The sequence below is a fragment of the Schistocerca serialis genome, chromosome 2, assembly GCF_023864345.2.
Source record: "Schistocerca serialis cubense isolate TAMUIC-IGC-003099 chromosome 2, iqSchSeri2.2, whole genome shotgun sequence".
Lineage (NCBI taxonomy): Eukaryota > Metazoa > Arthropoda > Insecta > Orthoptera > Acrididae > Schistocerca > Schistocerca serialis.
The window spans coordinates 654,533,773-654,557,995 of record NC_064639.1 but is presented as its reverse complement, the minus strand read 5'-3'; the positions used below and the strand labels follow the sequence as shown (position 1 = coordinate 654,557,995).

Here is a 24,223-nt window from a genome sequence, read left to right as displayed (position 1 = left end):
CTGCTTTTAACACTGTATTGGAAAGAGTGATGAGAAGGGAGGAGATCAATACACCAGATGGCACTCTACCGAACTGTATGAAACCAAACCTAGCACATGCTGATGATGTTTGTATGCTATCTAGAATACTGAAAGAGCTGGAAGAAGGATTTGGTGTACCACAAAAGGAAGGAGAAGAATTGTGGATTTGAGTAAATGACACCAAAACAAAGTGTTGTTTTGCTTCCAGGAAAAATGCTGCTGTTAAAGAGAAATCAGCATTAGAGATATGAGAAGTTTCAGTACTTGAGAACAATGGTAACCGATGACAACAATATAAGTGAAAAAATAAAAGCAAAGATTGCTGTAGGAAATAGAACTTAATGGGCCATGATTAAGATTGTTCAGACATGTAGCCTCAGCAGAAAATCAAAGTTGACCATCTATTAAATGGTTATAACGCCAGTGGTAATGTATGGCTCATCAACATGGACAATGACTGTGGAAAGAATTTCTGAGAAGATAAGAGATGAAAATATTAAGAAAGATTTTTGGAGCAATGGGTAAGTCAGGGCAAAGGGGTATAAGGAAAAACAAGGAACTGGAAGAACTGTATTGTTATGCTGACCTAGTTTCAGAAACAAAAGCAACAAATAAAGAAAGTTGGGCCATATAGAGCAAATGTCAGAGGGCAGATATGTCAAAGAGGTCTACAGAGGAAATCCAGGTGGAAGATGGTGATGGCTGGTTGATATGGAGTTGGCAAAAAAGATGGGAGTAGGAACATGAGAGAAATGAGCAGAAGATTGTCAAGATTGGGCTGTGATAGAGAGGCCAAAAAACAGGTAAGTCAGAGCTACTTTTCTAAGAAAAATGCGCATCATCAGGAAAGAAAGTCATCATCACCCTATTATTTATCTCGATGAGGATGAGATCTGGCACAATCAAAATCATGGTAGGAAGCACAGCTAGCAGTACTTGAAACTCAATGGTTGGTAGAAAGTACCGATTGGCAAAGGAAACCTACTTATTCATAGTATGAAGGCTTTCACGACCGGATGACATATCTTCTGGTAAACCTTCCGGGATGTAAGGTCGTGGTCCATGAAACTCTTCAGCTCCTAACGTTTCGTCCAGAGCTGCGCTGGACAGCTTCAGAGGGGTGTTTCTACTCCGGTGAGTCTTGCCGACTGACGGGTCTGAGAGCGACTTATATATCATAGAAAGAATGAATAATGATGTATTTAGAAGAGCGTTGTGTGATCTTTATGGATCACAACAGAAAAAAAGAAGAAAACTGTTAATTCAAGCACAAGAAAAAGAAATTGTACAGTGGCTAGAAGAGAAAAGTATTTTATTTGTGTGAGAAAACCTTTAGAGAGACAAACCAAATGATGGAAGAAGCCTAGGGTGATGAGTGCTTAAGCTGTAATTGGGGTTACGATTGGTTCGCATTGATTAAAAATGGCCAGATGGAAGTTAAGGATGATCCTCATTCAGGGCTCCCTTCAACGTGTGCCGATAAAACTTATGTAAGGAATGTGCACGAAACTATGCATGCGAATCAAAGACTGTCTGTCCAAGAGATTGCAGAAGAATGTACATTTCAGTTGGATAATGTCATGAAATCCTGACACAGCATCTTGGGATGCATCGTGTTGCCACCAAGTTCGTCCCACAGAAAGATATAACCTACTTATTGTCTGTAATGCAGTATCATCTGACTATAACTTTATCAGAAGTGCAGAGTTAATATTTACAGTATGCAAATCCAGTGATTATCACATGAAGAATGAATAATGATGTATTTAGAAGAGCGTTGTGTGATCTTTATGGATCACAACAGAAAAAAAGAAGAAAACTGTTAATTCAAGTACAAGAAAAAGAAATTGTACAGTGGCTAGAAGAGAAAAGTATTTTAATTGCAGGCCACTGCAGAAAAATGGAGATGCTGCAGGAGGTTCTGCCACAAGCAGCTTTATAATCAATATGAACTTGACAGCTTCGCAGAGAAATGGGGCACAACGTTGTGAGGTTGTCCTCTTACCACTGCCAATACAACACACACCAAAAAAAAAGTGTGGGCCACAGAGGAAAGGTCACATCCATAAATTGCACATTCAGAATGAAAGATGTGCAGAATTTGCTTTGGGAAGCAATTGATGATGTCTCCGTGAAAGAATGGATTAAGCACATATACCATGCTGAAAATCTTCAAGAAAACAACTTTTTGAAGGAAGGCAGCCAAGAAAAGTTTGTTTAAAGCATTATCATTGCTTCAAATGAGTCCCCAGATAGTGAATATTCAGAAGAGAACAATTAGGAGGTCTGTTCAAAAAATTCCAGAACATTCTTAATTTCGCACCAATGGCATGTGTTGGAGTTTAATGTGGTTGGCATCCCTACACACATCTGTGATTAATGTGTAACTGCTGGGACTTTCACTGTTGTATGTCTGTTAATTATTGTTCAGTGCTGTATTGAGTAAAATATTGTATCACACAGTTTGCAAATTTCGAAATGGCAGAGTTAGAGGAGCAATGCATCTGCATTAAAATTTGTGTGAGAAAACCTTTAGAGAGACACACCACATGATGGAAGAAGCCTAGGGTGATGAGTGCTTAAGCGGTAATCGGGGTTACGATTGGTTTTCATGGTTTAAAAATGGCCAGATGGAAGTTAAGGATGATCCTCATTCAGGGCTCCCTTCAAGGGTGTGCCGATAACACTTATGTTAGGAATGTGCATGAAACTATGCATGCGAATCAAAGACTGTCTGTCCAAGAGATTGCAGAAGAATGTACATTTCAGTTAGATAATGTCATGAAATCCTGACACAGCATCTTGGGATGCACCGTGTTGCCACCAAGTTCGTACCACAGAAAGACCTTCCCCTCATAGTCTGTGAAGAGCTTTTGGATCGTGCAAATGAGAATGAGATGTTCCTTAAGAGAATCATAACTGGTTATGAGACACGGGTCTACACTTATGCTGTTCAGACCAAGGTTCAGTCTCCACAATGGCTTGGGAAAGGTTCTCCAGGACCAAAAATAGGTCAGGTCAAATGTCAAAGCCAAGCTGATAGTTTTCTTCGATTTTGAAGGATTAGTTCATCATGAATTCATGCTACAGAGACAAACTGTTAATCAATGGTACTATCAGGACATGTTACGATGTGAGAAGGAAATGGCTTGAAATATGGCGAGACAATTCATGGCTCTTGCATCACCATAATGCACCCACACATTCATCCCTGTTGGTGCATGATTATTGCACAAAAAATGAAATCACTGTGCTGCCTCATCCTCCATACTCTCCATACCTGGCCCCTGTGGACTTTTTTATTTCCAAAGTTGAAAACCCCACTGAATTGTCAAAAATGTGCAATGATAGACCAGATACAAGAAAATTCGCAGGTGGCACTTCATGCAATCCAGTAAGAGGCATACAAAAGACTGTTTTCAGAAATGGAAATGACATTTGGAGTGGTGTATCAATTGTAGAGGAGAATATTTTGAAGGAGATGATGCACAATAATTAAAAGATAAGCACATAAAAATTTTGTGCGCAGAGTTCAAGAATTTTTTGAACAGATCTTGTAAACAGCAATAATTTGCAATAAATGATATCTTTGTTGTTCCTTCCCCAAAGCTGTAAACATGTCCCCTCACTCTGCTCCCTTCGCTTTCCTCTTTCTCTCTCCCCAAAAAAATTATCAGTATGAGGTAGAACAGCTGCTGGGTGTATATAGCCTGTGCCATCATATTTGTAATGTTACTTGTGGGCAACAAAAGATCAGTGTCCTCTGCTTTGTACTGAGGTTGAAACTAACATGCAAAGGTAAGGAATGCTTAAATGTTCACATAATCAAAACTGAAATAGCTTTATAATTTAACAGATAAGCATTGTTAATGCATTTGGCTGCAATATACTTTCTGAAACACAGTGGGTTTATATTTACACTTCCACTATTTGATAGGGGACCCCTGAAAAATAAGTGATTGTAGGGCAACGAAACTTCATGGAAATATTTGTGAGGAGTTGGGGAAGAAAAATAATGAACAAACCATTGAAAGAAACACACTTTAATTTCCATATGAGTGGGTAACATCTGTTAATTGTGTACCATGTTTACATTCCAGGTTACAAGCATTGCTCAATGTGAACACTATCTGCATCCAAGACAGCCTGGAACTGCACTAGAGGCACCATTTTACATTTGTTCACAGCACTTTTTGAATGGTGGCCTATGGAATGTTCAGCTGTTGTGACACTGCTCTTGCGCTGCTAGAAGACTGCACAATGTGCTGAGCACCCTCAGCCATGGCAACAGTAACTTCTTCACAGTTTGCCATGCAATTGGCAGTCAGCCTCTCTCCGGAGCAATACCCAAATTGCCAGTTAATTTAACTTCCGAATCATGTTCTTCAACCCCAGTGTGGAAAGAGGACCTCTCCATATTCCTTTAATGCATCACTACTTGAGAAGAGCAGCAGCACTATTGCTGTTGTTTTGATAACACAGGTTCATGAGTAAAACCCCGCTCACCCCATCCAGACCCATTTTGACTATCTGCATCTGCACTCCGATGCTTGTGTTTCAACCCTACACTGCCATACCAGTACCGATCCTAACGGTGAGTCATGACACTAACACTATTAACAATGCCAATCCCGCAGCACACAGTCTCAGCATCATTACTATAAATTTGGGTACTCATATGGTAAATAGTTTTCCATATATGCTGGCTGAAGTGATGAAAATTTAATTATAGCCACCCTGGAGGGGCTGCTATTTCACTATAGTATTTTCCAAACATTTTCTGACATATGGTTTTCCAGCCATAGTAAATTGCTTAGAATAATGACTGTCCAGCTCCGATTATAAAATATTTATTGCAATGTGCTGTCTACTGATTTCAGGCAACATATCATTTTCAAGTGAGCACCTTGTAATGCACTGAGGGTATGTGTGGCAAACAGCTTTGTCTCTTGGCACCGTTTGCCAGCTTTTGCTTTACACATGCAGACCAAAGGCTTTCATCTTGAAGTGACTAATGTGCAACATAAGAACACGAGAGGGAGAAAGGGTGCAGAAAATGTTTAGGGCGTGCTTTCTACACTTACCCCTCCAGCCATGACTTTCTCTGCTGCCTAGTATAGAATAACAGCTCTGTATGTGGCAACTGTTATTTGGGTGCTTTCTACACTTACCCCTCCAGCCATGACTTTCTCTGCTGCCTAGTATAGAATACCCAGAATAACAGCTCTGTATGTGGCAACTGTTATTTAGTGCATCCTGTATGTCCACTTTTTTACAATTTCTCTAACTCCCCCTCCACATTGTTTTTCCGAATCCACTAGTAATATCCAGTCTTTGGGAAATCAGTGATGTTAACCTGTCACCCTGGCACTCCAACAACTTTCTAAGCTTTCCCTTGTGTTTTGGTCTTTCTAGCGCAATTTAATAAAACTACCTTTTAAACAGAAATAATTTTTAGCTTCATTCGTGTCTTGTGGAATAACAGAAAGATTAGTGGATCGATTTAGCAGTCAAACAACAATGGAGAGAAAGGAGTAAAACAGTGTGTGTGAAGCACAGTGTCAGTTCAATAGCTGGATAACAGTCCTGTCAACATACATTTTTATACATCCATAAAAAAAAAGAAAAAAAATGCAGTGCTTCATTTATGTGGTGAATGGTAAACTATCCTTGCTTAAATTTTTTTATAAAGATTGTCTTATTAACAATATACGTCATTAATATTTATATTTATACACTCGTCTATGTTTCTTTTCACTGACCAAACGGCTTGATAGCTCAGTTGGTTTTGTGTAGGCTTTCATTTCTTTTGTCAATATATATGGGTCCCAAGTCACCAATAGTTGATTGAAAACTGCTTTTTGCATTACTGACAGCTTTAATACGTGATTGTTTTACAACAATACGAAAAAGATAGACCGAGACTCACCACATAGAGGAGGCATTGACTCACAGACAGACACAATGAAAAAGACTATCAAGCATTTAAGCTTTCAACACAAAAGTCCTCCTTGTGGAGTAGAAAACACACAAATACACACACATTCACACACGCACAACTCACCCACATATGACCACTGCCTCTGATGGCTAAAGCCCATTACCATCTGGCTTCAGATGCAGATGCAGTTGAGCTGTAGTGCCCAGAGACAGTGGCAATGTGTGTGGGAGTTGTGCTAGTGTGAGTGTGTGTGCATTTTCTATTTCAGAAGAACAACTCCTCTGTTGGAAAATTTAAATGTTTAGCAGTCTTTTCGTTGTGCCCAGGCTTTCCAAAATCTATATCAATAATTCTTAGAAATGATATTATAGTGCAAGTGTTGTAAAGAAGTTGTTGTTGTTGTTGTTATTGTTGTGGTCTTCAGTCCTGAGACTGGTTTGATGCAGCTCTCCATGATACTCTATCCCGTGCAAGCTTTTTCATCTCCCAGTACATACGACAACCTACATCCTTCTGTATCTGTTTAGTGTATTCATCTTTTGGTCTACCTCTACGATTTTTACCCTCCACGCAGCCCTCCAATACAAAATTGGTGATCCCTTGATGCCGCCGAACATGTCCTACCAACCGATCCCTTCTTCTAGTCAAGTTGTGCTAAAAATTTCTCTTCTCTCCAATTCTATTCAATACCTCCTCATTAGTTATGTGATCTACCCACCTAATCTTCAGCATTCTCCTGTAGCACCACATTTCAAAAGCTTCTATTCTCTTCTTGTCCAAACTCGTTATCGTCCATGTTTCACTTCCATACATGACTACACTCCGTACAAATACTTTCAGAAACGACTTCCTGACACTTAAATCTATACTCGATGTTAACAAATTTCTCTTCTTCAGAAACGCTTTCCTTGCCATTGCCAGTCTACATTTTATATCCTCTCTAGTTCGACCATCATCAGCTATTTTGCTCCTCAAATAGCAAAACTCCTTTACTACTGTAAAAGTCTCATTTCCTAGTGTAATTCCTTCAGCATCACCTGACCTAATTTGACTACATTCGATTATCCTCGTTTTGCTTTCGTTGATGTTCATCTTATATCCTCCTTTCAAGACACTATCCATTTCTTCAACTGCTCTTCTAAGTCCTTTGCAGTCTCTGACAGAATTACAATGCCATCGGCGAACCTCAAAGTTTTTATTTCTTCTCCATGGATTTTAATACCTACTCTGAATTTTTCTTTTGTTTCCTTCACTGCTCGCGCAGTATACAGTTTGAATAACATCGGGGAGGGCCTACAACCCTGTCTCATCCCCTTACCAAGCCTTGTCTTGTAAAGAAGTTGAATGCAGTATTCATCTTAAGGCAACGCAGGGGCTTCAGCTGCCATGAAATACATGAAATATATTTGCAGTTACAAATATGGACAACAGTCAGCTGTATAATGGAATGATGACACTGAAAATTTGCACCTGACATGACATCAACTGTGAAGCATGCTCAGATAGATTAATGGTAAGGTGGCCACTTGTGATAAGCAGCCAGTCTGGGTTCCAATCTTAGACTAGCACAAATTTTCATAGTTGTCATTCCATTATACAGTTGATAGTTGCCGATATTTGCAACTGCAAATACATTTCATGTATTTTGTAGCATCTGTTGTCACCCCATTTTCCCTGAGACATGCATGCATCATATTTCTGAACGGAACAGGCACTGCATTATCATATTTATCTCCGAAACAAGCAAGTGACTTTCAATTAAAATGTCTCCTCTACACAGGAATATACATAACAGATGTGTGAGTGCAGGTTGTGCACACATGGTGAACAACATATGGAGGTTTGGGTATGGCTGTGAAGCATTCTTGATAGCCCAATGGTAAGGTGACCACTCGCAATAAGCAGGACATCCGGGTTTGAGTCCTGCTCCAGTGTGAATTTTCATTATCATCATTCCATTATACAGCTGATGGTTGTCCATATTTGAAACTGTGAATACATTCCATTTACCCTTACAAATAGCTGGAAACAGAAATTGGATATGAAGGTGAAAGAAAATGAAATTCTAATCTTTGCCTCTTCTCTGGAAAGGAAGGAAAATTTTACTAAATGATGTACCAGTAGTCAACAGGGAATTGAAATCATTAAGCATTTCATGTAATAAGGAACAAGAAAGAGGTAGATAAGCTGTTGGAAATGACAAAGGAATGTACTGAAAGAGATTAGCTGACAGATGCCACAGTAATAGTAACATGCAACAGGTAACCTATATGTTAAAAGACAAGAACTAACAAGGAAGAAGGAAGCAAGACGTGGGTTTGACATCTTGCTGACAATGACAATCCAAATTCCTGTTCACCCTCCAGTGAGGAGGGATGCATGCTATGGTAGTCTGTGCAGTTGAACAAAGCCACTGTGCCAGGTTGACACAGTGGTTAGCACATCTGCCAAGCGAGCAAGAGACCCAGGTTTGAATCCTTGCCTTAGTAAAAAAGGTTCAAACGTGTGTGAAATCTTATGGGACTCAACTGCTAAGGTCATCTGTTCCTAATCTTACACACTACTTAACCTAAAGTATCCTAAGGACAAACACACACACCCATGTCCGAGGGAGGACTCGAACCTCCACCGGGACCAGCCGCACAGTCCATGACTGCAGCGCCTTAGACCGCTCGGCTAATCCTGCGCGGCTTTGCCTCAGTACAAATTTTCATTTGTCACTTCAGTCTTCATTGACACATCATAGATGTTTGAGACTTAAATATGTCTCTGGAACCATGTAGTCTCATTTGATTAAAACACCTATGCCTGGGTTTCATGATCCGCAGTTTCATTTGATGCTGAGGTGCCATTCCAATACAGCTGAAGAGGCTCTGCAATGCTGTTGGAGTTTAGAGGGAATACCAAGTGGGCTGAGGTGTGAATGGGAATTTGGACTGAGAAGGGAGGCATGCAAGAACAGCCTGTGCAGTTGTGTAAAATATATATTCACAATTCTGCCACGTACTTTTAATGGAGTAAATTACTAATAAAGCTGCTACTTTTCAGGGAGGGGGGGAGTTACCTGCTGCCTCCTCAGTTTCACTGTATTGCTGGTGTCTATCTGCTAATATTAGTAGCTAAATATTTACTTTATTACATCGCTATTTTTCAAAGAAAATATTTTTACATAATTAAATAATGTGTCCTATGTACAGTACACTACTGCTTGTTGTCCAGCTTTATAGCAAACATTGCTACTTGCCATGTAGCTAGCAGAACTTTTCAATCCTTGAATCTAGATAATTTGTAAAGAGGGTGGGTAATGTGGTACAATTTTAATTTTGTTTTGAACTGGTAGGGATTCCCAATGTTTCGCTTTATGGTAGCTGAGTGTGTGTTGAATATCTTGCTACTAGAGTACATAGCTCCATTCTGAATCCTGGACAAGGGGGCAAAATCTATATGAAAATTATTTTTGTATCCTGTATTATGACTGTGTCTAACACAGTTGAGCTGAAAATGGTTTTAATATCGGGGGGAGGGAGAGGGGGGGGGGGGACCTTAAATGCTTGCTTTAGGTGCACTGTTGTTGTTGTTGTGGTCTTCAGTCCTGAGACTGGTTTGATGCAGCTCTCCATGCTACTCTATCCTGTGCAAGCTTTTTCATCTCCCAGTACCTACTGCAACCTACATCCTTCTGAATCTGCTTTGTGTATTCATCTCTTGGTCTCCCTCTACGATTTTTACCCTCCACGCTGCCCTCCAATACTAAATTGGTGATCCCTTGATACCTCAGAACATGTCCTACCAGCCGATCCCTTCTTCTGGTCAAGTTGTGCCACAAACTTCTCTTCTCCCCAATCCTATTCAATACTTCCTCTGCCAGGTGCACTGCCAGGAGATAATTTCATATAAGACAATAGTCAGTGAAAATACACAAATAAGCCAACTGTTTCCAGTGAATCCTGCAGTTCTTTGGTCACATAATTCAATGACAGGAGGATAATTTGGAAAAGATGATCATCCAAGGCAAAGTCGAAGAGAAAATATTGCAAGGAAAACTGCCAAGATGACGGATAGACCAGATAAAGGAGATGACATACCAAACATGGAACTATCTAGTTAGTGATGCAGAAGACTGGGAAAAATAGAGACAGACTGTTAACAGGATTGTGTGATGGACCACCAACTTTCATCTATGAAAGTGGAGTGTTGATGATAGGCTCAGAGCACCTTTCCATACGACATTACTGAATGAAAATATGTCAACTTACTGATGTGTCTCTCACCAAGATTTGAAATTATTCTGAATGCAAATGTGGCTGAACTAAGTTCTCATAAATCGAGACATCTTAAAATTTTGAAGATTCCACCCTATTTATTATTTCCTCATGACATGTTATGATTATCATTGGTGTAGTACCCCCAGACGTGCAGAACTAAAGATTTTGTGTCTTTTTAGAACTGAGTGTGGGACCATTCACAGAAAACCAGACAATGATACTTTTAAGAAGATTGTTTAGCATTTCTTCTGTTTCTGCGCATATGCTTGAACTGATTACAATATTAGTGCCATCTGCAAAAAGAACTAATTCTACTTGTTGTGTATTAGACAGAAGATCATTTACATATATGATGAACAATAGTGGACCAAAGACTGAGCCTTGAGGAACCCCACATATGATCTCTCCACGGTCAGAATTACGGCTCTGGATTATACTGGTTGGATTACTAAGTACACCTTTCTGCATTCTTTTGGTTAGATATGACATTATCCATCGATTGGCTGTATCATCAATTCCATAAAACTTCAATTTATCTAGGAGAATGTCGTGATTCACACAATCAAATGCCTTACATAAGTCGCAAAAAATACCAACTGATGCTATTTTATTATTTAACGCTTGTAAAATTTAGTGATTGAACATGTAAATGGCATTCTCAGTGGGGTTACTCTTCTGAAACCCAAACTGTGATTTGCTGAGGATATTATTGTTGTTAAGCATATTTCAGTCTCTCTGAAAAACCACCTTGAGTTAGTGATACTCTATATATTTCTGATAAGACTGAGCTTATTATACGTGAAAAAATCTTTAGTACTCTATTAGAAAACCCATCAAAACCAGATGAGCTTTTATTTTTGTGAGAATGTATAATTTTTTTTTTAATTTGAGGAGAAGAAGTTGGTGATACATTCATATGATTGAATTTTATGAGTGTTACTTTCTCAACATACTGCTGTGATTTTTCTCTTGAACTGTGATATACTTTCTACTATATTTAAGAAATTATTATTAAATATATCTGCTACATGTTATTCATCAGCTACAGTCATTTTCACTACATTTCACATTTTATCAGAATTACTGATTTCCGACGTTAGGTGCATGTTCCTTGATTTTTTTATAACCTTGAAACTTTGTCCATGTGTTGATTCCCTTTTAACTTGTTATGCAGCTGGACCTCAAGGAATTTTACACAGTGTATTTCATTTCATGTATGACCACTAATGTCTGCTTCTAGTACCAAAAGGTTATTAAAACGTGTTTAAACTTACATAATATAAGTATCTGTGTAGTTTTAAATTGTTAGCTGTGGACCAATTGTAAGTCGATTTAGCTATCATCTGAGCTATACTGCTAAGCTTGAGTTGTGACATTTGATTAGAATGCTTGTGTTACCAACAAACATTACTGTCTTTGAACTGAATTTTTAAGTCAGTCGAAGATAATATAAGTTAGATACACATTCCACAGATCATGACAGATCATAACGATATGGAATGTGTCATTTTACATTCACATCACAAATTAATTAGTACATGTTTACATTCAGAACATTTCTAAGTTTTTTATTATTATTACAAAAAGACAAAAGTAATTCCTCCCCACCACATTTACGCTTTACAGAACCAGAAGTTCTTCTATGTAGGTTAGAGACAAGATCAGACCCAGTACAGATCCTAGCGGTACTCCCCATATTATGCTCCCCCATTCTGAGGTCATTTTCATGCCTGAGATAGGATGCTGTATCACTTAACTTTGCTAAGTAGACTTCTGTGATACACGACATCAAGGGCTTTGGCAAAGTTACAGAGTATGCCAAAAAGGACCATTTTTTTGTATAGCTCTTCTAAGACTTCATTTATGTGGTCTTGTACTGCCTTCTTTATGAAAAATTCTTTATGAAAACCAAACTGAGAGGTATAAAGTAAATGTAATGCACCTGTATTTGACTCCTCCCCCCCCCCCCCCCCCCCAATCCTCTCCCCCTGGAAACTTTCTATTATGGATACTCATCATAATTAATAATCCAGGTCACTCAATGTTCTTGAAACTGGTAACTGAAGAAAAACTAACAAAGATTACGAAAAATCTAAAGGCAAAAAAGACTGCTGGACATAATAAACTCACGCAGGTGACAGCAGAAATAATTACATCACTACTGAAATTTGTCAACTACCCATTCCAAAAGAAGAAGTTCCTGGTCAACTTAAATTGACTGGTACTTGTGCAAAAAAAAAAAAGATAATCCTAATAATGAAAGACAAACAGCTTTAGTAACAAGTTTCTCAAAAATATTAGATATGCTAATGTTCAACAGGATAACTGACAAAAATGGGGCCTATACTCCTCCATTTATTTGTAAATAATGTACATACATGAGAGAGAAATAAGGTACCATATGTAAACGATACAGTATGACCGTGCTAAATATGGCTAGCAATTCCGTGCCACCTGAGAAAAACACTTTCATATGTCATTAAAACATCACAAAGCCTCAAAGAAAATGACTTAATTATTAATCTGAAGAAAAATCTACATGCATGGTTTACAACAATAAATAAAAAGCAGGACACATGGATGTGTATTTTTTGGTTGAGAAGAGGCTGGAAGAAATAACTTCATCTAAATTTTTAAGAATAGTGATAGAGTGTGAGCTACACTGGAAACAGCAGATACAGCACTGTTTGCAATAAGTTAAGTTCAGTTATATTTATAATGAAAGTGATTCAGGTGTTCACTACACGTCAAAGGCAGGTAGCTTACATTGTGTGGGGTGCACAAGAGGGTTTCTTGAATTATTAGGCAACTCTCCATCCCATCCACACAACATTAGCTGCAGGAAACCCAGAAGCATCAGTGTAAATCCAAAGAAATGCGCAGCATAAATTAGTGTATTAAAATCCTAGTTGTTAACTGGTGAAGCACTTGCAACAAAGTGCTAGAGTTTGAAGCACTTCTAAAGGCAGTAGAGCTCACACAATATTAAGTACAGAAAACTGGTTAAAACCAGGAGTTGACAGCAGTGGGATTTTTGGGGGAAATTTAAGTGTGTACCAAAAGGATAGACTAAGAGAAATGGAGGTGGTGTATTTGTCATAGTAGACAAGAAACTCAAATCCACCAAGACAGAAACTGCATATGAGATTGTTTGAGGAAGTTAATTGGATCCTTCTATAAACCAACAGACTCACCTCTTCATGTAACCAAAATTTTAGAGGAAACCTCAGTTCATTTGTATGAAAGTTCCCTACCAACTGTAAGCACTGGAGGAGAATTTAACCATCCAACAATCAACTGGGATAATTACAGTTTTTTTTAGTGTTGGGTATGATAAGATAGCCCGCGAAAATTTAATAAATGCCTTCTTTGAAAACTACTTAGAATAGATAGTTAGGAACCCCAACCATGATGGGAATATATTAGATCTAATGGCAACAAATACAGCTGACCTCTTTGAGGATGTACACATCGAAGTGGTATCAGTAACCAAAAACCCAAATTTTACAAGTAGAAAAATCTGTATCTTCAATAAACTACACAAAGATGCTTAGTACCATATCTCAAGTTTAAAAGAATAGTTGACCATGCTCTGGATGGATGGATGGATAGATAGATAGATAGATAGATAGATAGATAGAGAGAGAGAGAGATATGAATTCAGTAGAACAGTTCATGATGGGAGGAACCCTCCATGGTATAGAGCCATTGTAGAGAAACTTTTAAAGAACCAGATGGTATTGCATAACGGGTATCAAACAAAGCCTGGACTGTCTAGAAAGATGCTAAAAGAGATGTGTTTGACTGTCAAGATAGCAATGCCTGAAGCCTTCAATGACTACCATACATGAATATTGTTGAATAATCTTCCACAAAACCCAAAGAAATTCTGGTTATATGTGAATGCTGTAAGTGTCCACACACTTATGGAAGAGACATAAACTGAAATTGTGGATAGCAAAACAAAAGCAGAAATTGTTAATTCAGATTTCAAATGTCCCTTTACAAAAGAAAGCCCAGAAGTATTGCCCCAATTAAGGGACCAATGACTGTAGCAGTCTGGTCCCTTTAATCCAACAAACCAACCTATTGCCCCAATTTAATCCTTGTACCAATGAAATGATGAGTGAAACAGATTCTAGTCTCAGTGGTGTTGAGAAACAGTTTAAATCATAAAAACTGAACAAAGTTCTTGGGCCTGATGGAGTTTCTATTAGATTCTATACCCAATCTGCAGATGAGTTAGCCCCTGCATTAACAATGATCTATCATAAGATACCTTGAACAAAAATCTGTGCCCAGTACCTGGAAGAAAGTACAGGTCATAGCCATATAGAAGAAGGATGGCAGAAATGCTCCTCAGAACTACCATTCAGTATCCTTGACATCCATCTGTTGTAGAATCTTAGAACATATTCTGAGCTCAAACATAATGGGGCATCTCGAACAGAATGACTCCTCAATACCAAACAGCAAAATTTTGAAAACATCAATCATTTGCAACCCAGCTCATATTTTTTTCACATGACAAAAGCTATGGATCAAGGCAGTCGTCAGGTAGATGCAGTGCTACTCAATTTCTTTAAAGCATTTGACTCAGTACCATACCAACACTTATTCTCAAAAGTACTACTGAATGACCGAGCGAGGTGGCGCAGTGGTTAGACACTGGACTCGCATTCGGAAGGACGACGGTTCAATCCCGCGTCCGCCCATCCTGATTTAGGTTTTCCGTGATTTCCCTAAATCACTCCAGGCAAATGCCGGGATGGTTCCTCTGAAAGGGCACGGCCGACTTCCTTCCCCATCCTTCCCTAATCCGATGAGACCGATGACCACGCTGTCTGGTCTCCTTCCCCAAACCAACCAACCAACCAACTACTGAATGACTGTTGCTTGGTGCATCAAACGAAATTTGCTACTGGATTGAGGATTTCTTGGTAGGTAAGATGCAGCAAGTTATCTTGGATGGATCATCATAAACAGATGAAGAGCTAACTTCAGGTGTACTCCAGGTAAGTGTGCTGGATCCATTGTAATTCATGTCATATCTTAATGACCTTGCAGACAGCACAGGGTGTGCATAAAGTCTGGGAACACTTTCTATTATTTATTGCACAAGGACCAAACATTGTTCAGATATCATACATATGTCATTTTGAAGAGAAACCCTAAAAGTGGTTTTTGTGTGTGTGTGTGTACTGCCACAGCATAGTTTGGTAATTTGCCGATTGTCAGCGCTAGTTGCAAACATGGCGAGTTCAGGTGCGGAGCGAGCTTTCTGTGTGTTGGAGTTCAATAAAAACAAATGTGCTACAGCTGTTCAATGGATGTTTAGAACCAAGTACGGTAAGAAGCCACAAACAATGAAGGCCACTTACCACTGGCACAACAAATTCGTTACAATGGGTTGCTTGGGCCCAGCAATGAGAAGCAGACATCCCAGTGTGAGTGAAGCGAATGTGGAGTGCATAAGAGAGACATTCGTAAGGAGTCCAAAGAAACTGGCGTATTGTGTATCCTGTGAACTCGAAATGGTTCCAATGACAGTTTGGAAAATCTTGCGACGGAAGCTGTCTATGAAACCATTCAAATTGGAGCTAGTGCAGAAGCTCAATGACGACGACAAAGACAAGCATTTTCAGTTTTGTTCGCAATTGCAACAATTGAATGAGGATGGGGATGGCATTGTTGATCACTTAATTTTTAGTGACGAAGCCATTTTTCACACTAATGGGAAAGTGAACAGGCATAATTGTTGAATCTGGGGTACAAAGCAACCACACGAATGCATTGAATTTGAGTGTGATTCCCCAGAGATAAATGTATTTTGTGCCTTGTCACGTCGAAAACTATATAGGCCACACTTCTTATCCAAGAGTACTGTCACTGGATATTCCTACTTGGACATGCTGCAACAATGGCTGATGCCTCAAATGCAATCGGACTCTCCCTTCATCTTTCAGCAGGATGGGGCTCCACCCCATTTTCGTTGTGAATTTCGTGGGTACCTGAACACAGAGCTGCTGCATCGATGGATCGGTCATGCCACAGAAGGGGACAGCGGTTTCATGAAATGGCCTCCCCGATCACCAGCACTCTCTCCGTGTGACTTTTTTTGTGGCAACAAATTAAAAATCTGGTGTATGTACCACCTCTACCACGTAATGTAGCAGAGCTCCGGGAAAGAATGCAGGAAGTGACTGCCACAGTCGACGATGCCATGCTGGGACGGGCATGGCAAGAATTCAATTACCGTATTGACATCTGCCGGGTCACTTATGGTTCACAAATCAAACGTTTGTAAAAAAACTTTCAGAGTTTCTCTTCAAAATGCAATATGTATGACATCTGTACAATGCTTAATTCTTGTCCAATAAGCAACTGAAAATGTTCCCGGATTTTACATACACCCTGTATTAACAGTAGTCTCAGGCTTTTCTTAGATGATACAGTTATCTATAATGAAGTAGAATCACATAGAAATTTCAAATAACTTCCAGGAATTCAGCCAGGTAACACTTTCAGCGACCGCCGATATTTCGGCAGGAGAACACCCCGCCATTTTCAAGGCAAAGTGTAATGGACAGGCGGCGTACATGCAAATTTAATACCTCGGTCGCAGGACACAATAAAGAGGCTTAACCCCCATAGTGCCGTTCCACCTAGGTTATATGGCCTTCCAAAGGTTCATAAGGAAGGGGTTCCTTTCCATCCTATAGTGAGTAACATCGGTGCTCCGACATATCGTGTATCCAAGCATCTTGCTTCTCTGTTGAGTCCACAAGTAGGACGGCGTGAACATCATATCAGGAACTCAGCTGATTTTTTACGTCGTTTGGAGGGACTGAGGCTGAATGACTCTGATATTTTAGTGAGTTTCGATGTGGTCTCTCTCTTCACTCGTGTTCCTCTGTCTGATTCGTTGCGGTTAATTGAAGCCAGGTTTGGTGCTGATTTAACTAATCTCTTTAGGCATGTGTTGACATCCACTTACTTTTTATTTAATGGCCAGTATTACGAGCAGACAGATGGAGTAGCGATGGGTAGTCCGTTGTCTCCTGCGATCGCAAATTTGTTTATGGAAGACTTCGAGGAACGTGCATTGGAGTCGGCGCCTTTAAAATCTGCCTGTTTCTTTAGATACGTTGACGATACCTTCATTGTTTGGCCTCACGGTGGGTAGAATTTGAATGTCTTTCTAGAACATCTGAACTCGATCCACCCGAACATTCGTTTTACGATGGAGGTGGAAGAGGATGGTTGCCTTCCCTTTCTCGACGTGTTGGTTAGGAGGAAGGATGATGGATCATTGGGACATGCAGTCTACAGGAAATGTACTCACACCGACTTGTACTTACAGGCTAATAGTTGTCACCATTCAGCTCAGCGTGAAGGGGTACTTCGTACCTTGGTACACAGGGCACATGTCGTTTCTGACGCTGAGACTTTGCCAGCTGAGCTGTCCCATCTTGAAGTTACATTTTGTCAAAATGGTTATAGTGATAGACAGATTGAACGTGCGTTGTGCTATCGACCAACTGTACATCGGGTGATTGATGATAATTCTGAGTCAACACCTAAGTCTACTGCCTTTTTGCCTTACGTAGGAAACACGTCCAATAAGATCGGTCGTATTTCACGGAAATACGATGTGAAATGTGTTTTCCGACCTCCATCTAAAATTAGAGCACTTTTGAGTTCCGTTAAGGATGATCTTGGACTGCGTAAGGCGGGTGTATATCGTATTCCTTTTAGCTGCGGCATGGCATATACTGGTCAAACTATCAGGACCGTGGAGGACAGATGTACTGAGCATAAACGGCACACACGATTACAGCAGCCAAATAGATCTGCTATTGCCGAACATTGCTTGGATACTGGTCACCCTATGTTATATAATAACACCGAGATATTGGCATGCATGTCCAGCTATTGGGACAGTGTCATTAGGGAAGCAGTTGAGATTAAATTAGCGAGCAACCTCGTTAACAGGGATGGAGGTTTCTGTTTAAACTCTGTTTGGAATCCGGCTCTCTCCTTTGTCAAAAAACAGAGGAACAGAGTCAATGCTGCCTCACCTGCGAATTCATAGTCTCAGTATCGATAGCTCTGACTTTGGTCATCTTTGGTGGCACTAGTGTTCAGTGTGTGTGTGTGTGTGTGTGTGTGTGTGTGTGTGTGTGTGTGTGTGTGTGTGTGTGTTATCTTTCCTGCTTCTGTCCGAGAACCGAGGTATTAAATTTGCATGTACGCCGCCTGTCATTGCAGTTTGCCTTGAAAATGGCGGGGTGTTCTCCCGCCGAAATATCGGCGGCCGCTGAAAGTGTTACCTGGCTGAATTCCCAGAAGTTATTTGAAAGTTGTATATGCCAGGAGAAACTCAGGTCTCACACATAGAAATTGCACAAATATTCAGTCGTGTCTTGATAAGATTTCAAAGTGATACAACGATTGGGAACTTGCTTTAAATGTTCAGAAATTTAAAATTGTGCACATCACAAAACAAAACAAAGAAAAGTAATATTCTATGGCTATGACTACCAGTGAGTCACAATTGGAATTCGTAAACACATACAAATAACAATCCCTTTTGTAGTGACATGAAAGTGAATGATCTCACAGGCTGCCTTGGGTGAGGCAGCTAGCAGACTTCTGTTTATTGATAGAATACTAGGGGAAATGCAATAAGTCTACAAAGGAGATCACATACAAATCACTCATGTGACCCATCTGAGAAGACTGCTCATGCTTGTGGGACCCTTATCAGATAGGACTCACAGGGGATACTGAACAAATCCAGAGAAAAACAGCACAAAAGGTCACAGGTTTGTCTGACCCGTGAGAGACTTCCCCAGAGATGTTGAAAGAAATGTACTGGCACTCTCTTGAAGGTAAGACATAAATCATCTCAACAACACCTACTTACAAAGTTTCAGGAATCAGCTTTGACTGATGACTCTGGGAAAATACTGTACAATAACCGCCTACATATCGCTACCACTAGTATCATGAGGAGAACATCAGACTAATTAATGCATGCACAGAGGTATTTAAACAATCATTCTTCCTGCACTCCATCTGGGAAAAACCCCTAATAACTGGTACAATTGCACACACCCTCTGCCATGCACTTCACAGTAGTCTGCAGAGTATGGATGTAGATGTAGATACAATTTCCTCAGCATGCATATCATGACCTCTTGTGCACTACCACGAATTTTTTACGCCATTTATGCAAAATGGACTCAAAGTATGGGGGAATTATACCATCATTAGAATCAAACAAACACAAAACAGAAAGAAGACATTGGCACTATAGTAACGAAGGAATAAAAAGTATCTCATAGAAGTTGTTTAAAAGATATTAATATTTTAACATCCCCAGCTCTGTTTATATCCAGGACAACTGTGAACCCATTACGAGACTCCACACAACTGGACACCAATGAGGCTGTTCATTGCCATAACACAAGGAACACAAAGCAATTGTTATGACTTTCAAATTCACTTCAGATTTAAAATCGAACCTCAATACTCCAGTATCGAATTAATATAAGCATTGCAAAGGGAATTACAAAACCGTGAGGAATTTCTCTGCAACCCTAAAAATGTGTGATACAAAAATATTTCTATAATGTGGTGGAGTATATGAGTAGACAGTGAGCTTAAGTTAATTGATCACCCTCTAAACAATAAATTTTATGTACCATATTACGGGAGAATGAATTGATATAAATGTTGTAAGATACCGCTTATCTATGTAGGCCTACATAATATGTCACAAAGAGTGACATTCGCGCCCTTATCCCGTATTCTGCATATATATTCCCGAAAACTACACACTTCTTTCACATAATGATGATATAATCAATAAAATAACTGCCTACAAATTAATTCATTTTCTTATACTTCCATCCCGCAATTTCTGTAAAAAAATAAAATAAAAAATGAACGGAAGCTAGTGTGAGTATACCGTTTTTGATTAACAGCAAGGCGTTCGTTGTCCCTAATTTTCAAAAGTTGTTTTTTTTTTTATTTTTGTGGGGGATATAAATTAAGCGTGTCAGTCGAGTCACCAATCAAGGCATTTTCAACATTATACTTTTAATAGCCATCAACTACCTACATCGTCCCCGAGTCAATGTCAACATTCCATATTTAGCCATATCTAGAATTCATCTGAATGACGTTATTGGTATGAAGCTAAAAACTCGGAACAAATAACTGCGCCGAAAATGGGCATTTTACATTTACAACTTCATAATTTTCCGCTACACTTCTTGCAACAATTATCGTTTAGGGAAAAATAAATAACGATACTAGCAGACGATTGGCAGTGTCACGCCTATTTCGTCCATGTATCGATCAACTTTGCTAGTCAACCACGTACTGACAAGCATAAAGATGACAACTGTGGTCCACTATGAAACTGAATTTCTTAAGGTGTAGAAATTTTCTTATTCCTTTTTGTAAATGGTTAACTCTCTCGAAAAGCAGCAGGATAATAATGTTTATCTTACCTACTGCATCTGCCATTTTTCGTTGCTCCGAGCAACTGAAAGCTAGCAGGTGATTGGTCACCTTTCGTAGGTGGCAACTGCTGCTATGGCAACGGTTGTCACGCGTATAAACAGTTGAGGACTTGTAAGCGTGAAACCAAGTACATAGAAGAGTTGTTGGTTGTGAAGTATATTTTAAAATATAATATTTACGAATCGTTCGTACTAATAATGTCTGTTACCACACGTATGTCCTTGGCAATGGGAAAGCATGTAAGGACACTGAGGAGTAAACTGTAACAATTAATTTGTGTATCTCCACAGACGCTATGTTCCACTTTGGAGTCATGTGTGTTTTGCCACGTCAAACTATTACATCTGTTTGTTTGTTATGCATGTAGTAATGATATAAAGTGCACCTTGTCATTATGTTTTAAACATATGTTCATAAACGTGTAGTGTCACCAATTTAGTAAGAGCACTGCACGTTATAGGGTGAAGGCTAACGTCTGGCTTTTCTTAGTCTTCTTTTCAGGCAGAATATTCAACTTTGTCCAATCAAATACATAACAGTTTTCAATACAACGCCACATGCTCGTGTATAGTTGGTATATATTACTATAAAAGCAACTTTAAATATATTCCGATACTATTTGCAATGTACTGTTGGTTCTATTTATTTGTTTCCACTTATCGGTCAGTCGTAATCTATTAAAATTCGGTTTTAAAATGACAGTTATTTTATAAAAATGAGCTTAATTAAAGTGATACATGTAAGTAATAAAGGAAACAGCTCTCTTTTGATTTGATTTTACATGTTGTTTTTAGAGCCCCGCGTCATTGAAACGACTATTAAACAGATGATGCTGGCAACTCTTATGGACAAGAACTATCAAAAGTACTGCAAGATCATTATTTCCTCTTTGTTACAGAAAAAATTTCCAACTTACTACGATCGTCTTTGCGTATGAATTACGTGTATGTTGCAGGCTGTAGCTCCAAGGAAAAGGAAATAATAATAATAATAATAATAATCATGGATGGAGAGTCATCATAAGGTGTAGAAGTAACTTCAGGTGTGCCCCAGGGAAGTGTATTGGGACCCTTGCTGTTCAGGTTGTATATTAATGACCTCGTGAACAATATTGATAGTAACCTCAGACTTTTTGCAGATGGTGCAGTTATCTGTAATGAAGTACAGTTTGAGGGGCCTGCATTCAGACCTTGATAAGATTTCAAAGTGGTGCAAAGAATGACAACTTGCAGATGACTATAATATCAATTGGCTGTAGTTGGAATCAGCCAACTCGTACAAATATCTGGGTGTAACACTTTATAGGGATACGAAATTGAATGATGACAGTCTCAATTGTGGGTGAAGCTGACAGTAGACTTTGGTTTGTTGGTAGAATCCTCTGGAAGTGCAATCAGTCTACAAAGGAGGTTACTTACAAATCACTCATGCGTCCCCTGTATAGAATATTATTCAAGTGTGTAGGACCCTTACCAAATGGGTCTAACAGGGGATATTGAACATATACAGAGGAGGACAGCGCAAATGGTTACAAGTTTGTTTGACCCGTGGGAGAGTGTTACAGTAATCCTGAAGAAACTGAACCTCAGACTCTTGAAGATAGGAGTAAACGATCCTGAGAAAATCTACTAACAAAGTTTCCAGAACCAGATTTAAATGATGACTCTAGGAATTTAACAACCCCCCCCCCCCCCCCTATGTATCGCTCACATAGGGGTAGTGAGAATAACATTAGAGTAATTATGGCACACATAGAGGCATTCAGACAATTATTCTTGCCATGCTCCATGTATGAATTGAACAGAAAGAAACTATTAACTGATACAGTGTAACATACTGTCTGCCATGCACTTTGTGGTGGTTTGCAGAGTATAGGTGTAGATGTAGATGTGGAGAATATCATTACATATTCAAAACATTGAGTTATAGTGTGCTGTAATGAAAATAATAATAACAGAAATGAAATTATTATAATAATTATTAACAACTATCAACTGATTCAACTTCATTTATAAAGCTCAATAATAAGAATATGTTGAAGCATTATCACTTCCCACAGTAAAATTTTCAGTTATAACTGAAAGTAATAGACCAAGTGTCACTGAAAATTTATTATTAAACACAACTACCCTTAGATGGAGTAAATGATTTTTCTATGATAAATGTCAGCAGCCACATTTGATGAGCAGTTAGATTCATAATTATAAAAGAAAATATTGTGTAACAAAAATGTAATCAATACCAATGTCATAGTTATACCAGTACCAATGATATAGTAACAATGCATGTAGAAAATGTCGGGAAACTTTTGGGAAGAATGTAGCATAGCAGAATGTTAGTGAACTCTAAGAGTAGAGATTAGATTAGATTAGTACTTGTTCCATAGATCATGAATACGATATTTTGTAATGATGTGGAACGTGTCAGGTTAATAAAAAGTGTCTATACAAGTTATTACATTACACAAAATATTACATGACACTTAATACTTTTAATTTCTTTTATTTTTGTGGGGGTTGAGGAAATTACCCACTTACTACATCCAAAAATTCATCTAATGAGTAGAAGGAGTTGCCATTAAGAAATTCTTTTAATTTCCTTTTAAATGCTATATGGCTATCTGTCAGACTTTTGATGCTATTAGGTAAGTGACCAAAGAGTTTTGTGGCAGCATAATTCACCCCCTTCAGAGCCAAGGTTAGATTTAACCTTGAGTAGTGAAGATCATCCTTTCTCCTAGTGTTGAAGCCATGTACACTGCTATTACTTTCTAATCATATTTGTTCTGAGCATCATATCCTGTCTTTCCCTGAAATAAACAAGGATAAAAATAAACATAAGTAGAAATAAACAAATGATAAGGTTAAAGTATTTTGTTCCAAGAAGAGAAACTTCTACCTAATTCAGTACATGAGCTGTAATCAAGAGTTACAACATTGTTTTCTCAAGTTTGGTCAAATATGTACAAGAAGTGAAACATTACAAGAATAAAGTGGAAATAATCTTGTACATTGTTAAAAAAGGTTGAATAATTAAATGAAATTTGCTGGTAGTAGCCTTCTCAGAAATGATAATACTTTAAAGTTAATGGCCAATGAATACTTCCTCACAGTGGTGACAGACATTGCACCTACCAATAAACAATCAATTACAGATGCATTAGATTTACTCTTCCAAACACTATCTTCAAAAATACACCTCTGATGAGTTAACAAAAATTATTGTCACTATAAACTGCCATGCTTGTGATAGACAATATATCTAGCAGAGTATTAAAACATTGTGCTGCCTTAATAAAACCACCTATAGTTGATTCATGGGATATTTTCTATCAGATTTATATTATTAAAAATAAGCTTTCACCTCTAGTTATCGGTCTTGTTCACTCTTTTAGGTCTCAACATTTTCGCTGTAGAAAGTGGTCATCATGAAACATTATATTGTTTATTTGAAGTGTAAC

The 24,223-nt window shown here is 38.7% G+C and overlaps 2 protein-coding genes across 2 annotated transcripts in view; one reads left to right on the top strand and one right to left on the bottom strand.

The window, feature by feature from the left end:
* The window catches only part of LOC126457736 (uncharacterized), a 347,274-nt gene extending 326,440 nt beyond the window's left edge, over nt 1-20,834 (bottom strand). The window contains exon 1 of the mRNA XM_050094281.1: nt 20,751-20,834. Within this exon, the coding sequence (XP_049950238.1) occupies nt 20,751-20,766 (16 nt within the window). The 5' untranslated portion in view covers nt 20,767-20,834. The remainder of the gene's footprint in view (nt 1-20,750) is intronic.
* Nucleotides 20,835-20,858: 24 nt separating this feature from the next.
* Nucleotides 20,859-24,223, top strand: part of LOC126457737 (enoyl-CoA hydratase domain-containing protein 3, mitochondrial) — a 122,223-nt gene continuing 118,858 nt past the window's right edge. The window contains exon 1 of the mRNA XM_050094282.1: nt 20,859-21,002. Coding sequence (XP_049950239.1) covers nt 20,961-21,002 — 42 coding nt within the window. The 5' untranslated portion in view covers nt 20,859-20,960. The remainder of the gene's footprint in view (nt 21,003-24,223) is intronic.